Raw genomic sequence first — 19,320 nt, 5'->3', positions numbered from 1 at the left:
TTGTGAGTCGAAACCATGAAAAGTATCCGCCACGCTAGGCGTCCATCCTCACACATTCAGAGGTCTGGGCAGGCCATGTTAAGGTCCCATGGGCTAGCTGCATTTGCTTCTTCAAGGTTAAGGTGATACCTACTAAAGGCTAAAATATATGGTTGCTATGCTTATGCCAGACTAGGTAGAGACTTATCCCTCTTCACCCGCCTGCCAGTTTTTAAAATATGAAGTCAAGATGACTGTGCCCAGCAAAGAAAAAAACAAAAAAACAAAAAACCCTAGCGGTTGCAGGTTTGTGGTTTGTGCATAGCATAGGAGAGGAAAGCTAACCACGAACTGGGGGACGGATGGGAACCAGACAAGAGTGGCCTTTCTCATGTGCTCATTTTGGCCTACTGGCTTCTGGGCAGTGGGAGAGGTGACCTGAGTCCTCACCCAGTGTGCATGGCTCTGTGCCAGAATTTAAGCCGTAAGCCTAGAGAGAGGAGCTTGTTTGAACCTGCCTGCGCGGCTTTAGGCACTAGTAGAGATGGTCATGTGTGCTAGTAGGTCACGGCATAGCCAGTGTCCACACATCACAGCGAGCCTCTCCATGCTAATGGTTCCACCCAAATTTTAGTTCTGACCCTCTTCTATCAACAACATGCATGCATGCTCCGGTGTCACGGGAAGGGAGAAGGGAGGGGAGAGAAGAGAGAGACAGACAATTACATCTCACACAGTATACAGGAGTGCACAGCACAGCATCCTGCACTTGGTGTGGGTCAACCCAGGACCTCTGTCCTTGAAAATTAAAGGACCCTGTAAACGGGGTGTGGTGGCCAACGCCTACAGTTTCTCCACTCACAAGGTTGAGGCACGGTTTCCACAAGTTCCACTATCTAGCTTGGGCTATACATTAACCTCCAGGCTAACTAGAGCTAAATAGCAGGATGAGATCTCAAAACAACCTAAGACTAGCAAAATAAGCAATTTGTGGGGGCAAGTGGTCATAACTTTTAGACGTTTAAGAATGGGTGTTGGAGGGGGTGATCCTCAACATACCAGTGCACTCCCATGTGTCATTCTAGTGGGCTCCTTTCCTGTTCCTGATAAGCCACACCACATTCCAAGTCCTCTGGGGTCCTCCCCACAGCCTGGGGCCAGGGCCAGCAGCAGACTTATATTGGCTTAGTCTACTTATGGCATTGTTTCTTTTTTCTTTTCCTTTCTTTCTACCCCCCCCATGTCCCCCCTCCCCACACACTCATGCACACCCTGAGTTTTTCAAGGCAGGGCTTCTCTGTGTTCAGCCCTGGATGTCACCGAACTCACTTTTAGACCAGGCTGGCCCCAAACTCTCAGAGATCCACTTCCTGAGCACTGGGACTAAAGGCGTGTGTCACCATGCCCAGCATGGAACCGTTTCTTTCCCTTCCTATTAAGTCTGTACACCATATGGGTGTCGGGTTCCAGAAGAGGGTAATGGAGTTCTGGGTAGTTAATGGTGAGTCACCATGTGGGTGCTGGGAATGGAACCTGGGTCCTCTCTAAGAGCAGTGCTCTTCACCCATCCCCAGCCATCTTTCCAGCCCCTAGAATTGTCATCTCTTTTGCGTGCTTTCTTAAACTTCTTGAGAAGGTTAATGCTGGCTTCTTTACACACTCCATGTTTATAAAAATAACATTAAATTTATTTATAGTATCCCCATAATGCTATTATAGTATGGTGCTAAGTTCATTTGCCACACTAGAAAGCCAAGATAAATGCCAGCTTGGTCTATATATCAAGTTTCAGGCAAGTCAGAATTACATAGTGAGACCCAGATAGATAGATAGATAGATAGATAGATAGATAGATAGATAGATAGATAGATAAAAAGAGACACACACACACACACACTCCTTTAATCCCAACACTCAAAAGGCAGAGGCAGATAGATCTCTGAGTTTGAGGCCAGCCTGGTCTACATAGTTCTGTCTCAAAAACACAAAACAAACGAATGAATGAGAGAAAAGCAGAACAGGCCTCAAATCTCTGTTTTCTTTTAATGTGTTTTCCCTTGAACCGGGAAGACACCTGGTATGATTTGTCAAGTTCCTATTTATACCACAATGACCTTGAATCCCGTCTCTGAGGGGTGGGGGATGCACCACAGGTTCAGGGCGCAGTGAGGATGCAGTAGGTTCAGAGTTTGGTGATCCGATGCTCTGCTGATTCACTTCGCCAGAAAATGGTTCTTTCCAATAACAAACGGATGAAAGCCCTGTGTGCAATTCACTCCTGCTGTTCTTGTTTAGAAAACTGGTCTTCTGGTAAGTGTCTTCTCATGGCTTTTCTCAGAAGACCGTCCTGTGGGCCTCTGGTGAGGCGAGGGAAGAGAAAGCCAAAGGTAGAGACCACTGCACTTACCAGAAACTGGCCACTGTGTGTCAGCCACTGTGGGCCGGAGAGCCACACCTCAGGGAACTCGCTGTCTCTATAGTCAGATGAGCACACTGGAATGCTTTAGATGTGGTCTATCTCAAGATGGGAGTAAAAGAGCAAGGGCTGGAGAGGGTCGGTATGGGATGGTGTGTTTTCAAACAGGGAGATCAATGAGGCTTCTCTGTAGGGCTGGGGAGACACCTGGAGGACGTGGTTCGTGCTGCACCAACACAGAAGCGATGTTCTTGTGGAAGTGCCTGGCCATTCAAGTAACTCCAGAAGACCCCAGGGTCTGGAGTGGCTGGAGGGAGAGACGGGACACCTAGAGATGTGGCAAGAAGGCCACCTTTTATTTGACATAAGGTGGAAAAGATAAGGCTTCTGAGCAGAGGTTTGGCATGATCTGACTTAAGATGCTATGAGGTCATGTTGGTCACCTCATAAAACAGCAACACCAAGTGGAGATGCAGCATCTAAAACGGGAGCTGGTAAGTTCCTTTCCAAACCATAGCAGCGACATTTGCGGTGGGATATTTAAGTCTAAAGAACAAATTGAAAGCAACAAGGAGACCCAGAAGATGAGGGCCATGATCCAAGAGACCTGGGGTAGGGCTGGGAAAACTGTGGAGGGCCAAGGACAGTCTACCGGGAGATTTTTGAATGAAAGGTTCACAGTGCATCACTACCACAGGCCCATCCTGACCCAGAGTGGCCTTGCCTGTGTCCACCTGGTGACATATTCACAAATGTGTTGCTCGCTTTTACCACATTGAACAAAATCCCCGTCAGAACAACTGAAGAGACCTGGGAAGATGGTTCAGTGGTTAAAGTGAGAGGCAAGCCATGGAACTGGAGTTCAGAGTCCCAGAACCCTTGTAAATTCAGAATGGGTGTGGTGGCCTACCCGTGGGTCCAGCTCTCTGAGGCAGAGACGAGGGATCCTCAGAGAAAGCAGGCTGGTAAGACTGGAATAATGATGGAGATTGGATTCTCTAATTCAGCCTCAAGCCTCACGTCTCCATACATGGAGGTGTGCATGGACACACAGGCACACCACAGAGACCAGAAAATGGGATAAGAAATGGGGTGGGGGAGGGAAGAAATCCTACAAGCCTCAGAGGTTTCAGTCGGTCATGGCACAGAAAATATAGTGACAGTCCGTGGCAGTGGACTGCTGACAACTGGCTGGGAAGCAGGGACCACTAGTGTGACCCTTCCTCCTAAAAGCTCCCTGGCCTCTCAACATAGCGCAATCTACTGGGAGAAACATGCACACAGGAGCCTGTGGGGGACCATTTTCACTAGTTAATGAACTTTGTAAAAACAGGATATTTTAATCACAAGTGGGCAAGACCATTGTCTCTTTCTAGCTCATTCTGTAGACCCCTCGAGTCTAGTGGTGTTGAGGTGATTGGAAGTGTTTGAGGGACCCCAGAAAAGGCAGGCTTAACTGGGGAAATACCCACATGGGAATATGTGTGCTTCACAGATGCTTCTGTGCAGAGATGGGGTTTTGCCAGTTGTATGACCTCCAGGAATATTTCCACTGTCCTCTGTGCTAAACTATGCAATAGCATATGTTCTACTAAGACAAAACACCTCCCACACAGCCCAGCACCAGAATTATGTGGGTGGTAGAAGGGAAATCAGATCTAAGCTGAACGCCCAAGCCTCCGGTCTGAAAATCCTGTGTCATCAAACAGCCACAAGCATCTGAGTCCCTTCTTGTTTATAATTCTTCAAAACAAGAGTTTGTTCCCTTCGGGAATTAAATGCAAAAACAGCATACACAAGTCTCAGTGCAGCTCAGGATCTTCTAGTGTGCTTCTTGTTAACAGGAGTAACACTTAACAAAGCTTGGATATGACTTAAATTTTGTTATTATTATTTTAAGTGTGTGTGTTCTTTCTGCACGTATGTCTGTGCCTGGTCTCAAGAACACCAGATCAGGTTGTTGGATCTTCTGGACCTGGAGTCACAGATGGCGGTGATCCAGGAGCTAAACCTCGGTCTTGTGGATGAGCAGCCTCTGGCTGAGTCACCTCTCCAGCCACTTCACTATGGCATTTCAGCTGTTACTTGGAAGCACACTAGAATACTTCGGCGAGCAAGTTAACAGAAGTAAACTCCTGGTTTGTCCATTCGTGGAGATGGAGCAAGTAACCTTCTACATTGTTTACAGAGTAAAGAACTGAACATTTAAAAATGCGTGAAACCAAGGGAAGGTGGGAAAGGTGACTGCGGGGAATGGCAGCCAGTAGCCATGCCATGTAAACACACCTAGACCATGTCACCACTCCTAGACCATCAAGCTCCGTTCTTCTGTCTTGCAAGGCAAGCACTTAACTGTGCAGGCATCGCTGTAACTAAATGTAACCCTTTATGAACACTGCTTTGCTTTGAGTTCTTGTTCTGAAGGGGACTCTGCTGATGTGGCCAAGCTCAGAAGTACCTTCCGACCCCCGTGTCTGTGTGCAACTCTCCTGTATGTCCCCCTACCACCGCCCCCCACACACTGCACAGCCAACACGTGTGGAGGTAAAAAAACAAACAAACTCCATTTCCTCCTGATCAATATGGTTTTAAATGTGCAGAGTACTTCCGGTTTATTGAATCTATCTGGGTTGATGCCCACTAGGCTACAGTTTATAGCGCCGATGCCGCAGTTTCTCATGATTATTTTTGGCCCCACATGTTCTTCAAATATATTTCCTCTTACTCTCCCTCAGTGGAGGCAGAAAGGCTCCAGCCAGCCAGCCCTTCTATCTGCCAAGAACCTTCACAGAACTGAGCATGCCCAGGCTTGGGCAATCTGCTGTGCTCTATCCTTGGTGACTGAGCCCTGTGGCCCAGGTCTGTTGTTCTGTCATTCTGAGGCATCCCTTACATGGCCTGTTTTCCTAATAATCACTTTCCTAGGTTATTTGAAATTGGCCTCTCTGAAAGCCGGGAGCCACATCCCATGGTGTTGGGACATGCTCTCTGGCTTGACTTCTGCTAACCCTCTGACCTGGCTTTGGATCATCTTGCGGCCAATTCTTGCTGAGCCTTACAGCCTGTGACTGAAGCATGAACTTCCTAGTAAAAGTCATAGAGAGCCACACAGACAGTTCCCAGAACTGGCCGCTTTCTCGAGTGGGGGATCAAGATGGAAAAACAGTACAGATTTCCTGTGTTTCCAGCCAGGCTCCTCCCAGACATCCTGGAAAGGTGTGGCTCCAAAGAATAGGCCAGGGGCCTGGAGGCTCTGGCAAGGGACATGTCTGAGGACCATGTTCTTCTGGCCACCAGCTGGGGCCACAGCTCAGCTGAGACAAGGCTTGCCGAGTGTCCTCGTTACCTTTCTTGACCATGAGGAACACTGCTTACTGGCTTGTTCTCCATGGCCTGCTCAGCCTGCTTCCTTACAGCACCAGGACTACCTGCCCAGGAATAGCATCAGCCAGGGAGCTGAGGCTTCCCCTAATGAGGCTTTAATCAAGAAAATGCCCTGCAGGTCTGCTCACAGGCCAGTCTAATGCAGGCAGTTCCTCCATCAGGGTCTCCCTTCTCAAGTGACTCCTTTGTGTCAGGCTGACAGGGAATAGCCAGTGCAGCTAGCATGCTCTCAACCCTGGGTTCATTTCCCAGCACAGCATAAGCCAGGTGTGGTGCCGCCCTGCCTACCATCACAACCAGGGCTTCTGGGTCATTCTCAGCTATATAATGAGTCCCAGGCTAGCTTGGGATACACAACTGAACCTGAACTCCTACCCCCACCCCAAAGCAGCTCTGGTTTCTTAGGGGCATCTTAGAAGCTCTAGGAAGTTGACATACACCAAGTTGCTCCCTCCTGCTTCCTCATTTCTTTCTAAGACACTTGTAAACGCAGGGCCACTAAACCTGCGCAAGCATCTTGGGTACCAGAGAAGCCAAGAGCTGCAACCCTGGTACTCTGTGTCTCAAACTGAATCCTGCAGGAGTGGCTGGGAACTGTGTGGCAGTGCCCTGACAGTGTGGACAAGTCCCCTGCTGGGAGCCCAGCCTGTAGAGCCTCGATTAGGTCCGTTGGTCCTACTGCGGCAGGGGAGTTGTGTTCGTGGCCTGTGCTGTCACCAGACACCACGTGGAGGGCCATGATACGTGCTCCTGCTGACCATGGAGAGCAAGGAGGTTACTTTTGCTGTGATATCCATGACTGAGGACCCAGAGTGGAGAGAGGGGGACATGGTAGACTTCTGTGACAACCACCCCTGCCCCCTGCAGAAGCCACATAGAGAACTCTCCAGTGTGGGCTGCATGGACTGTGCCACCAGAGGCACTGGCATGGAGCTGCTGAGGTTGAGCATGTTCAAAGCCCAGAAACGCCAAAAATGGAGATTTAAAATTTCATTCTGAGACGGCAGGAGAGAGACTAACTCCCTGTGTTTCCATGTCTGCCTTGGAGCATGTGACCCAGCGAACCCAAACAGGTGGTCAGAGATAGTCAGTCACGCAGCCCAGCACCTGGATCTCTTCCCTCATGCTACTGAGGCATCCTGGACATTCCCACCCCTCCCCCCCCAAACTATATAACTCTTGGTTCATCCTGAATAAAGTGTCTGCATTTAAGCCCACCCTGAATAAAGGTATATACACAAGCTAGATCGTCTAAGAGAGTTGTTTTAACGATTTATTTAATTATTTTATGTATAAGAGTACACTGAAGCTGTACAGATGGTTGTGAGCCATCATATGGTTTCTGGGAATTTAACTCAGGACCTCTGCTGGCTCTGGCCCCACTCGCTTCAGCCCATAGATGTATTTATTGTTATATGTAAGTACACTGCAGCTGTCTTCAGACACACTAAAAGAGGGCGTCCAATCTCATTACGGATGGTTGTGAGCCACCATGTGGTTGCTGGGATTTGAACTCAGGACTTTTGGAAGAGCAGTCGGTGCTCTTAACCGCTGAGCCATCTCTCCAGCCCGAGAGCTGTTTTATTAAGGATTGTCAGAGAAGGCCTTCACCTAAAAGAGCCGTAACACTAAGATCCTCAGAGTGTTTCTCTGTCTGTCTTTCTCCTTCCCACCTCCACAGCGTTCACTCCTAACTGGACCTGGGTCCTGTCCATTTTGGAGTTCACTTCATCCTTCCAGCCCAGTGTGCTGCAGTGTCCACACACCCTGAGAGGAGAAGCAGAACCCCAAAGCACACTTAAGTGTGAAGGAGATGCTGAAGTGTGGCTCTCCACAACTGATGGCTTCGGAAGTGCAGGAGGGGGACAGACTCCATTCTATTTAAAGGGCAGGCCACTGAGAGTTTGACCATGTTCCAGTGAGTATACAGAAAACAAAAAGTGAATTTTTTATTATTTTTTTTTACTTCTTTTTATTTGGGGGGGGGGGAGGTGACAAGGAAGAACTGGGAAGGGACTGTCAAACGAAACTCCCAGAGAATAAATAAAAGTGTTATGTAGAGAAAAAAAAACCTCACCTGAAGTGGCCGTCCATCCAGTGGAAAGGGCCATTCACCACTTCTACCTCTATCTTACTCCATTATTTTACTCTCTAGCTCACACCTCCTTCCAAAATACCCACAGTGGGCTTTTGTGTTCTCCCATCATTCAAGAGGATCTCGAAGCCACCTCTTGGAAGAAGTCTTCCTTTAGGCCCTCGGTGTGATCAGCCTCTCTCCTCCTAGAGCTCCCTCTTTTTCCACAGAATGCAAACTCTGCAGTTTATCTATCAGCTCACCAAGTCTCAGAGAGATAAGAAGGCTGTAATCTTAGGGGGCGCCTCCCGAGAGGTGGGGTGCATGTAACTGGTTATGGGGTACCGAGCAGCAAGCCTGCGACTGTAGACACGAGACTTCACAATCAGCTGTGGCATTCCCAGTGAGCTGCTGCTTATCTGTGCAACCCTTCACCAGGAGCTCCCAACAGGATTCGCCCAACGCGTGCCTGCTCGGGGACCAGCAGGAGTCACGTGCTGAGTTAAGCGGCAAGGATGCAGCCTCAGTGAAGTTTGGAGGGGGTGGGGTTGTTGGCTGCTTTGTTATTTTGAGAAGGAGTCTCAGCAGGTATCATAGGCTGGCCTCAAACTTATGACCTCCCTGACAGAGTACTGGGAGTCCTGCATCTGAGGGACGGGACTGCAGCGCTCAGTTGGCTTTTTCAAATATTTTATTTTATGCACATGGGTGTTCTGTCTGCATGTGTATGTGTGTACCACATGCATGCCTGGTACCCGAAGAGGACATAAAAGGGAGTTGGAGTCCTTGGAACTGAACTTTCAGACAGCTGTGAGCCAGCGGGTGCCGGAATTAAACCCGATCATCTGGGAGGGCAGCCAGTGCTGGGGCACTTGACCACCCACGGAGCCATCTGTCCAGCCTGTCTCTAGGTATAAAGTTTGGAGGCTACTGTAGAAGACCATGAGACTGGTGGCAACAGTAAGACACTCTTCAGTACCCATGTCTCTGTGTGGTTCCCTGCCTGACCCGACTTTGAGTCAGAGCTGGCTTGGGAGCTTTTATTAATGGAGCAGGTTGGGGCTGGAGAGGTGGTTCAGTGGTTAAGAGCACTGGCTGCTACTGCATGCATTGCACTGAGGTTTAGTTCCCAGCACCCACGTGGAAACTCAAAACCACCTGTAGCTCCAGCTTTAGGGGCGGCTGTGATCCCCTTTTCTAGCCCTGGTAGGTGTGGCACACACGGTGCTAATGCACACATGTAGGCAAAACACGTTAAAATGAACACCTTTTTAAACAGACTAGACGTGAGGTGTCATTAGAAGGCCACTGGGCGTGGGCTTTGGTGTCAGATGGGGCTGACGGAGCTGGAGCCAGTCTCTAGAGACCAGAAGTTCCCACACTCCCACACTGCATCTTTTGCAGGGCCTGTGCCAGCCAGTCTTCATAGTTCTTGAGACTGCCCCAGGCAGGATAGACCAATGGGACGATCAGCAGGCCACCAAAATGACAACTAAAATTTTAGTTTCTTGGGTTGGAGAGATGGCTCAGCGGTTAAGAGCACTGGCTGCTCTTCCAGAGGTTCTGAGTTCAATTCCCAGCAACCACAACCATCTGTAATGGGATCCAATGCCCTCTTCTGGTGTGTCTGAAGACAGCTATAGTGTACTCACATACATAAAATAAATAAATCTTTAAGAAAATTTTAGTTTCTCCAAAGAGGAAAGAGGATGGATTAAATGTGTGGATTAAATGTATGGTGTGTACTGTTCTAAAATGTGAAGACCCAGTTATCAGGAAATCACTGGAAACCGTATTAAGTCAGTTCAGTGACTCGGCGTTTCTTGTAACTCGTATCTGAGTAGTGATCACTTCACACCCTAGCTTTAATGGCTGCAATATCCCGAGTCACTAACAGCAAACACACATTTGACCCGAGGAAGCCTGCTTTAAACATGTTTCCTTTTGTAATTGCCTCTTTTTCTTTATATTAGCCACTCCTGGTTCATGGGAAATTCAGAAAGGTTTCTTGTCAGCCTTTATTGGTTTGTGCTGCTGAGAGAAAGACAGGAGGCTGTGGTGCAAAGCTGAGGACACCTGAGACCAGACTCGGCCTTAGCCGAGAGCCAGGCCTCTTTGTGTGTGCCTGCTCAGATGTCTGCTGGAAGGCAGCAAGGGCCTTAGCCACTCTCAGCTCCAACTCTTCATCAAGACAGTGGGGGTGATGCTGCCCCATCTCAGGAGGTCTTAGCGTCCTGTGGGAACTACTGGCACTTTGCTGTCCCCGTCAGCAAACACACTGGTAAATGTACAAACCGGACGTGGAATCAGTGGCAGATGCTCGCCCACCGAGGCCCGCCCACTATGCCCAAGACCTTGGCTTGGATCCCTAGCACCATAAAACTGAAAATAAATAAGTTTCCAGCATTTCCAGGTGTGGTGGTGGGGAACTAGGAGCTAGATAGATCTCTGAAATGAATTAGACAGAAATAGACAGGTTCTCACTATGTAGTTCAGGCTGGCCTCGAACTTGACATTTTCCTGTCTTAGTCTTCGGTCTCAAAAATAACAAAAACAACAAAAGACCAGCTGGGCAACAGAGCCAAGACCTATGTACACAATATTAATTATTTACACGCTACTTTAAACAATGCCATTGAACACAGGGCCTTGGTCATCCTAGACAAGCGCTTTGCCACTGTGCTGGAGCATATCTGTTCGTGTAACACTTTAATGAGATTTCCTTCCAGGAGGCATGAAAGAGGAAGTGAATTTCATTAGGAAAATCACGTTTCCTGAGGATTCAAATTCTGGTCTGCCATGTTAGCAGTCTCCTGCAGCTCCAGCTGAGGTCTCTGTGGGGGAAGCCCCTTTCACAGAGGACACTGAGTGGCTGCTCATGGTTCCCCTGCTGCCTCAGCTGATACGCCCTTGGTTCACTCTGTTGGGGACCCAGCACAGACCCCCAGCCACTGGTATCCCAAGGAGGGCAAGTCTAGGGGTGCTGGGGTTGGGCTGGGGACGTAGACTCCATCACCCCAGCTGGGCTGTATTTGTTTACAAGATACCTTAATGTTCCACTGCAGTTTCCAGAAACAGACAAAGCCATTTCTTGCAAACAGTTGATTCCACAGAACTCGCCAAAGCCCAAGTTTCACTCTCATGTCCCCTCCAGTGGTCAAAGTGCACAGGGTTCTGGCTCCCCGTCTCCCCTAAAGGATCCTCAGCTACCACAGAAGTCATGTGGCAGGAGCACACTGGACCGGTGGGGACATTCCCCACCCCGCCCCCACCCCCAGGCCCATTGCTGCTGAGTCAGCGAGTATGTGTGGTGAGAGGAAGGCATATGTACAACTACTTCATTCAAACTGTGATTATAAAACTTTCCAACACGTGAAGAAGAAGTTCAGCTTCGATCAACAACTAACATCTTGTCACAATCAGTCTTACCTCCTTTTGGTTTTGTTTTTTGTTTCTTTGGGATTTTTTCTTTCTTCTTCTTTTTTTTGGACAAGGTATTGCCAGGCATCCCAGGCTGGCCTCAAACTCTCAACCCTCCTGCCTCTGCCTCCCAAGCACTGGGATCTCGGACATGTGCTCTGAAGCCTGTCTCCTTAATCATCTACCTTTTAAAAACCTTCCTGCTTGGTCATCACATCTACGCTTCTCCATTCTGCTACTATAAAAGCCTCACGCAGTTAGTGTGCTGGAGCAGTTCTTGGGCCATCCTGAGCCTGTGTATGTGGCTCCAGAATCGACTTTTATTCCCTTGGAGGGGAGAGAGGAGGTTCAGTTTTTGATGACTCGTCTGACTCTTCAGTTCCCCACCTCTTTGCCTCTCAATAGGACTGTCCGGATTCTTCACTGAATTCTGATAAAAATACTGTCGGTGTAAGCGCTGTCCCCTAGGGAACCTATTTGCAAGCACAATTACACTTCCTTCCTTGGGAAGCCCCAGGCATGGCAGGGCATTCGCCAGCTTCTGGGGAAAGCCACGCTCATGTAGTCATCCTGGCAGGCTGGAGGAGCACAGGAGCCAGCGGGTTGTGGAGAGCAGCAGCAGGAGACTGAGCCGGGAAGTCAAACAGCCTGCTCCCGTACCAACCACACTCATCCCATCCCTGGATGAAGGCGGAGTCCCCATGGCCTAACGATCCTTCTGAAGGTTCCTCCCACCACCTCTCAGCCTTTCACACTGGGACGGGCAGGCGGCCCACACTCAGACCACACAGCCCTTGGTGCTGCTCTGGCCCTCTTTCTGCTTCTCTATGTTCCTCTTTTGAGACAAGCACCACCCACTCCATTGCCTTTCGAGTGAACCACTCGGTGGCTTGACTTCACCAAGAAGCCAACACAGCCTCTGCTTTAAAAACATTTCATGGCTGCCCATGGCTGACACATGCCTCTAATCCTAGTACTTGGGAGGCAAAAGGAGATGGATCTGGTCTACATAGTGAGTTATAGACCATCTCAAAAAATGAAAAAGTGTGTGTGCATGTGAGGGGCGGGTGAAGGGGGCAGCACTCGTGACACAGTGCACATGCAGAGGTCAGAGGACAGTTTGTGAGCATCTGTTGTCTCCTTCCAGCATGTGGGCCCAGGTGGCAGGCTTGGTGGCAGGTGCCCTCACGTGCTGACCTATGGGATTTGCAGTCTTCTTGAGGCTCTCGATTCCTGGAACTTAGATTTGACCTTTTGTTTAAATTTTGCTGGCAGAGAATTTTTTTTAAAGGTGTGTATGGGTCTTTTGACTGAATGTCTGTGATCCACATGTGTGCAGTACCCAAGAAAGCCAGAAGAGGGCATCAGATCCCCTGGACTGGAGTTCCGGAGAATTGTGCACCACTGTGTGAGTGAGTGTTGTTAGGGATCAAACCTGGGTTCCCCACCAAGGGCTCTTAACTGCCGAGCTGTCTCTCTGGACCTCACAAAGGATTTTAAGACCCTCTCCAATTCAGTCTTCCTTTTCCAAGAGAGAAAATTTTCAGTTTCTCACCTTCAGCTCCAAATGTCTTAAGTTTCAAAACTTCCATCTCGCTAATCCATGGCCTCAGAAGCTGCAACTCCCTTTGTTTCAGTGGTGGCCCACTCCAAACGGCTGCTCTACACCGGCTGGTCTACACTGCTGTGGTTGGGGGCAAGGCTGGGCTTCCCAAGACATCAAGCCTCATTTGTTCACTGCTTCACACGGACGGACACACACACACCCACACTTCAAGCACAAAGTAAATGTTATATCACAGAGGTTCACACGGCCAACATTTCTTTTACATTCGCTTAATCTATCTATCCCTATTCCTTGTTTAAAGAGCAAATCCCAAGATACGTCACAACTCTATCAACACATATTCCTTAAAATACAATAAAAATGCAATTACAATGAACATTTTTTTTTATTTGTGGATCGTTTTATATAATAAGTTCATACATTGCAGTTTGTCTTATGAAGACTGACAGTGGGACAGTGGGGAAGGTGGACAAGTGCTAACTACAACCAAGACAAACAGCATTTCCCACACAGGCTGGGAGAGCTGTAATGGCCACACCACATTATGCTGTTGGTCTGCTCTCCCCTCAGCATGCTTCTCCACCACAGCATCACTGTCTTGGGGCAGATGGCTAGCTGTGCCAGCCATCGGGACATCTATCACTAGATGATGACACACCGCTACCTCCCNCCCCACCCCACCCCCGCCACACACACCTTAAGTTATGATAGGAAAAAACATCTTCACAATTACCACAGGCCTGCTGGGAAGATAACCCCCATGAAGAATTCCTGTTGTAATTGGGCCGGCCCCAAGGATCCTTGCAGTTCTCTGATCACCGAGCTTCTGCACTGAGGACGAACACCTCTCAGAGCTTACTACTAAGCCAGTGCTTTAAGTCACAGGCCCATGTGTGGAAAGAGGCCTTTCACGATTTGACTTTACGGGTCCAGCCAGAGCTGCCTGGAGGATGCCCCAAGCTCACTCTGCCATCCTGCTGCATAGCTCTTGCTTCAGTGGACTCCCACCATACTGTCTCCCAGTCTGCTCTCTAGCCTTGCCTCTTTGGGCACTTCCCAAGCCAAATCAGTCACAGCGCTTTAATGCCTGGAAAGGCACAGTATGAACAGTCACCTTCTGGAGTCGCACATTGGTTTTAGGGTGAGAGCTAGCTCACTCTGAAATGCAGAGCGCCACCCTGCTCTCCCATGAAAGCCAGCACCAAGAATGCCTTGTTAGGTGGAAAAGGCACAGTGCCAAGATTCTGGTCTTTATACATTACTTTAAAGACTCAAACACTCCCCCATACAATTATTAACTTAAGTAAAACAGAACCCGAGCTCCACAAAGCAGCGTCGCCATAAAGCTTTCCCAACTGAGAAAAGCAGAGAAATTGTGATCATCAGGACACAGTGAACAAAGGCGATACAGATTTTCCGAGTCATGATCAGTAAACTCCTCTGAAAGTGGCCACAAGGATAATCACCCAAAGGGGAAATAGATGGCAAGTTTGGCAGCTCCGCCTACAACTCACCAGGTAAGAGACACAGGCACACTGCAAGAGGCTGTGTTGAAATCTCAGTGTAGGTTTGCTGACACGGCCTGAGTCTGACACTTACGCTGCTTAGATCTGTGGTAAATGACACGCCCATCAATCCTAATCTGTACTTTGAACTAGAAGGATCTATTTGGAAATAAGGACTTTAAAAGAAGCCATCAATTTCCAGTCAAATTATGTTCAAAGATTTATGGAAATTAGCCAGGCGTGGTGGCGCATGCCTTTAATCCCAGCACTTGGGAGGCAGAGGCAGGCGGATTTCTGAGTTCGAGGCCAGCCTGATCTACAAAGTGAGTTCTAGGACAGCCAGGGCTACACAGAGAAACCCTGTCTCAAAAAAACAAAACAAAACAAAACAAAGCGATTTATGGAAATGAAAACGTAGGTAAGAAATAGAGGCTCTGCTCCGTGCCTCAGGTTTTCTTTTTAAGAACATTTCCTGCACAAATAATAGCCTTCTCGTTTATCTTACAAAACTCTAAAACCTCAAATGAATGACCATGGAGCAAACCTAAGGCCAGGCCCACTTTCTGTGCATTCATCTGAAAGCCTGCCTGGAAATGCACACACCGCCACGCAGAGCCAACTCCAGCTATCCAGCCACAAGGAACCACCTCAGAGCCTCACAGAGAGCTGTGCTACAAACAAAACCCCTCAGAGCACATCCCTGGGACGCCTCAAAAATGCAAGGCAGCCAAAGCCAAGAGCTGGTGTCATCGGAGGCTACCGACAGGTCTGTGCAGGACTGGGAAGTCTTCACCTACTGCACAGGGACTCAAGGGAAGAAGCGTAGCTCTCAGCCGTATTCCAGGATTCACAACAGCGCACTGCGCCTGTACAGTGCCTGTACAGAGTCACTCACTTTCATGAAGTCACTCAGGCATCAGACTGTGACCCAAATGGTGACAACACTGACTTTCAGCTCCTCAACAAACAGAGCTCACATATCGAGATTAATTCTCTGCAGCGGGTAGCGCTTTCTCTGGGCACAGTCTGGGGCTTTCTTTCTCTTTAGCACAATGTTGGAGGCCTTCCTGGCTCCAGTCTCAGCTGGTGTGGTTTCTACGTGTGTCACACATGTGTCAGGCTTGGAATCAGCTTTCCTGTAGAGGCTGGAGAAGACTTCCTGGTTGATCCTCTGTAGCTGGATGACAGGTCGCATCTTTAAGACCTGGGAAAAGCCTTCTCCTTGTTCAATTAGCACAGGCAAAGCCTTGGGAAGGAAAGCCTCAGGTTGAAAAGTGAAAGTAGATACAGGCACACTTTACACAGACATGGACACACTGCATCTTAATTCTTCAGGTCAAGTTGATTGCTAAGCCCTGGGGTTATAGATATTTGGCTCTGTGTTTTAAAATCCTGCTTTAAGTACAGGGACTTTAGCTAAAAGCTCAGACTCAGAAGACGTGGCTCATTCCCACAATGACTGGTGGCAATGTTAAATTTGACAGGAGTAATAGAGTTCAGAAGTAAGAATTTAAAGTCTGGAATCTTGCTCTTTGGTGAGCATGCTGTTGAAATCTCGGTCATTAAGAGGAGGAAGGGGCGCATTTTGATTGTAATGGAGGGAACAGTAAGCATTCTATACTTTGTCTGGGGCTCGACTTGGCCAGCCGTGCTGGTGCATGAGTGTAATCCCGGTTTGAAGCCAGCGTGTGGTATGCAGTAAGGCCCTGTCCTCAAAACAAAAGAAGTCAGTCCCACTATCAGAACAGGAAAGAAACAGAAAGGAAGGAGATGAATGACCCTATCTGTGTGTCCATAAAGCCGTGCTCATAAAACTGAGGCAAGCCATTGCCTGGCCACCAATTCTGGATCAAGAATAGGATAAAAGTACTAAGTTGATCAGTTATCAGGAAACATAGAATTGATAATGTAAAATAAAAAGGGAGGGTGGGGGGCTGGAGAGGTGGCTCCTCAATTAAGAGCACTGACTGCTCTTCCAGAGGTCCTGAGTTCAATTCCCAGCAACCACATGGTGGCTCACAACCATCTGTAACGGGATTGGAAGCCCTCTTCTGGTGTGTCTGAAGACAGCGACAGTGTACTTACATAAAACAAATCTTAAAAAAAAAAATATATATATATATATAGACACAGAAAGTGAAAAAAAAACATCAGAACTGGGAAGGTTCTGAAGGAGTTAAAAACAATTTCCATGTACCAGGGATTTGTTTTGATGTTTAGGAAAAATAAATGTCCCACTAGAACCCATGGTATTACGACTGAGTCTCTCCAGCTGCAATAGTGTAAGAAGAGTGACTAAGAGCAGAATTCCATGCCCATGAACAGCTCAGGGTACAGTGTACACTAAGCATATGCCTGACCTGGGTTCACGCCTGGCACAACAGCAGAAACAACAAAAACAAGTTCCAAAGCCAGAGACTCTGGTTCAGTCACTTGGTTGGGCAACTTATTTAGGTTCTTAATGCCTCTGTTTTCTCATCTGTAAACTGGGGGTTAACATACCTACCTTCTATGGTTAGTATGAGGATTAAATGTGACAGTAAATGTCATGCAGGCAGACACCACAAGCTCCCTAACTTACAAGCAGCACAATCCCAAAGTGTCTGACAAGCTGCCAACACAGCCCATAGAGTATGACCTCACTGGAGAAGCCAGGTAGAACACACAGCTTCTGGGACCTGCAGGCAGAATATGTGGCACACAGTAGGTACCCGATAAATGGAAATCTCAGTTTTACTGTTGCTTAATAAATGTACTCATGAGCCACGTAACAGACTCCCGAGCATCCTCCTGTGCCCCAAACACAGTACTGGCGGGCGAGCACCAATCTTTCCCACTCGCAGCTTTACCTTCATGGCCTCACTCATTTCCTTAGCTATGGCTTCTCCGCGGCATTTCAAATCTTCCACACGGGAAGCTGCAAGAAACCATCAGACAGCATTTTAGGTTCTCTATCTAATTAGCCAATCACGAAGACATTTAGATGCAATCTATTAGGACAACTCACCTTATTCTAATATTTCTAAGAGCTTGGTTGGTTGCGACAGGGTTTCTCTGGGTAGCCGAGGCTAAACTGGAACCCACTCTGTAGACTGAGTTAGCCTCAAACTCAGATTTCTGCTGCCTCTGCCTTCCAAGTGCTGGTATTAAAGGTGTGTACCACCCCATCCCCAGCCTCAGAACTTTGTAATTACTAAAGTCAATGTCCTATTTAGTTTATGAAGATAAAAGAAAAGAACAGGAGAACATCGGAGTGTAATGCAGAGGTATGCACTTAAGACAGCTGGCCGGATGCTGCCTGGAGAGCGAACACACGCACCGTCTACCATACAAGCACCACTGCAGCTGGCACCTCTGCATGTCATTGAGGGTAAGACACATGAAGACTCAAACGTTATTTTTAAATGATTCTGAATTTTATAAAAGCAAACCACAGACCAGTAAAAGACTCAGTGGGCATAGGGAGCTGCAAGGAGGCAAACAGTTCACTCCAGAACCCAGGCAAGGCTTGAGAAGAGAGTCCATTTCACAGAGTTGTTCTAACCTTCATGTGTATACGCTCACACACACACACACACACACACACACACACACAGAGTAAAAGAGCTCTGAAAGCAGAACATCATCTAAACCTTCAGTGCAATCACTCCGCATTCAGGCCACGTGTAGACACAGCACTGGTGGAAACTCTAGCTCTGGTTGCTAGTGCTACACATCTCTTTTCCTTTCTTGATGCTTTTCCTGAGTGTGTGTGTGCATCTGTGCGTCTATCTGTATGCGTGTGTGTGCATGTGCACAGGTGCACCTGGGGGACTGAGGTCACCATCAGGTGACTTCCTCTATTGCTGTCCATCTTGCCTCCTCAGACAGAGTCACTGACTCAGCAAGACTGACCGGCTAACTAACCCCATGGCTCCTACCATCTCTGTGACTCTAGTGTTTAACCTAGGTTCTAGGAATTCAAATTTAGGTCAAAGCACTTCATCAACAAGCCTCCCCTCGCCCTTTTCTGATGTACCAAGTCTCAGGCTCAAGTACAGATGCCAGGTCACCACCTTACAGCCACAAGAGGACAAAGAGCACGAGCAAAGCTGCATGGGCCGATATAAAAGCCAGCACGATGTCATTCATAATTTAAAAAGAAATGTACAAAGCACTCTCTGAAGCTACGCCAACTGGTACATGACGTATAAAGACACAATTGGTGATAACAGTAAAGGACAGCAGACCTACACAGAACAGACTTTCTATAGCTGGTTTAAAATTATACAGCCATAATGTTGACACGTGAATTGTGATCTCTAAGTAAGCCACTGCCCTAGAAATTATTCAGAAAAAAAAAGTGATATGCTGCAAAAAGATCAAGTGAACAAAGGAGAAATGAAGAATGTGACAGACAGAAGGACAGAGGACAAGATGGACAGAAGGAAGGATGAGATAGACAGAAGGACGTGACAGAGGATGTGATGGACAGAAAGCATTGCAAAAAAACAAACACTGAGGGGGAGCCAAGTCCTCTCCTGTCAGTCACAATGTAACTATCAGTGGGTTAAACTTTGCTATTGAAAGGCAGAAATAGAAGCTGGCAACTGGATAAAAACAAATGATCCAATGAAATCACACCATGACTGCCCTATAAGCACAGCTGAGAGTGAAGGGAAGACCAGAACATTGCACACAGAAGAAATCATGGGACGATTGGGGTCACAGAGGACTTAGCAGAGCTGGGGCTGCTGCTCGGCAACTGTGTAAGGCCCTGGGTGTGACTGACCCCTCTGGCTGCATTAAAAGCTCAGTTACAAGAAAATACACTGATAAAAGGGGCAGCTCATCCAGAAGATCAATAGCAATACACCTAACGGAGACCTCATATGTGTGTTCAGAGCACCTCACCAAACACAACAGTACACCATTCTACTAGACCTAACAGGTGTGTACAGAGCACCTCACCAAACACAACAGTACACCATTCTAC

The 19,320-nt window shown here is 48.0% G+C and overlaps 1 protein-coding gene across 1 annotated transcript in view; it reads right to left on the bottom strand.

Annotated features, from left to right (window-relative positions):
• Positions 1–13,206: 13,206 nt before the first annotated feature.
• Nsl1 (NSL1 component of MIS12 kinetochore complex) overlaps positions 13,207–19,320 on the bottom strand; it is a 22,835-nt gene continuing 16,721 nt past the window's right edge. The window contains exons 5-6 of the mRNA XM_021169411.1: positions 17,195–17,262; positions 13,207–15,591 (exon numbers count right to left, since the gene is read on the bottom strand). Coding sequence (XP_021025070.1) covers positions 15,319–15,591; positions 17,195–17,262 — 341 coding nt within the window. The 3' untranslated portion in view covers positions 13,207–15,318. The remainder of the gene's footprint in view (positions 15,592–17,194; positions 17,263–19,320) is intronic.

Source organism: Mus caroli, chromosome 1 (assembly GCF_900094665.2).
Source record: "Mus caroli chromosome 1, CAROLI_EIJ_v1.1, whole genome shotgun sequence".
In the NCBI taxonomy this organism is placed as follows: domain Eukaryota; kingdom Metazoa; phylum Chordata; class Mammalia; order Rodentia; family Muridae; genus Mus; species Mus caroli.
The sequence above is the reverse complement of the archived record's forward strand: the minus strand, read 5'-3'. Positions and strand labels throughout refer to the sequence as shown.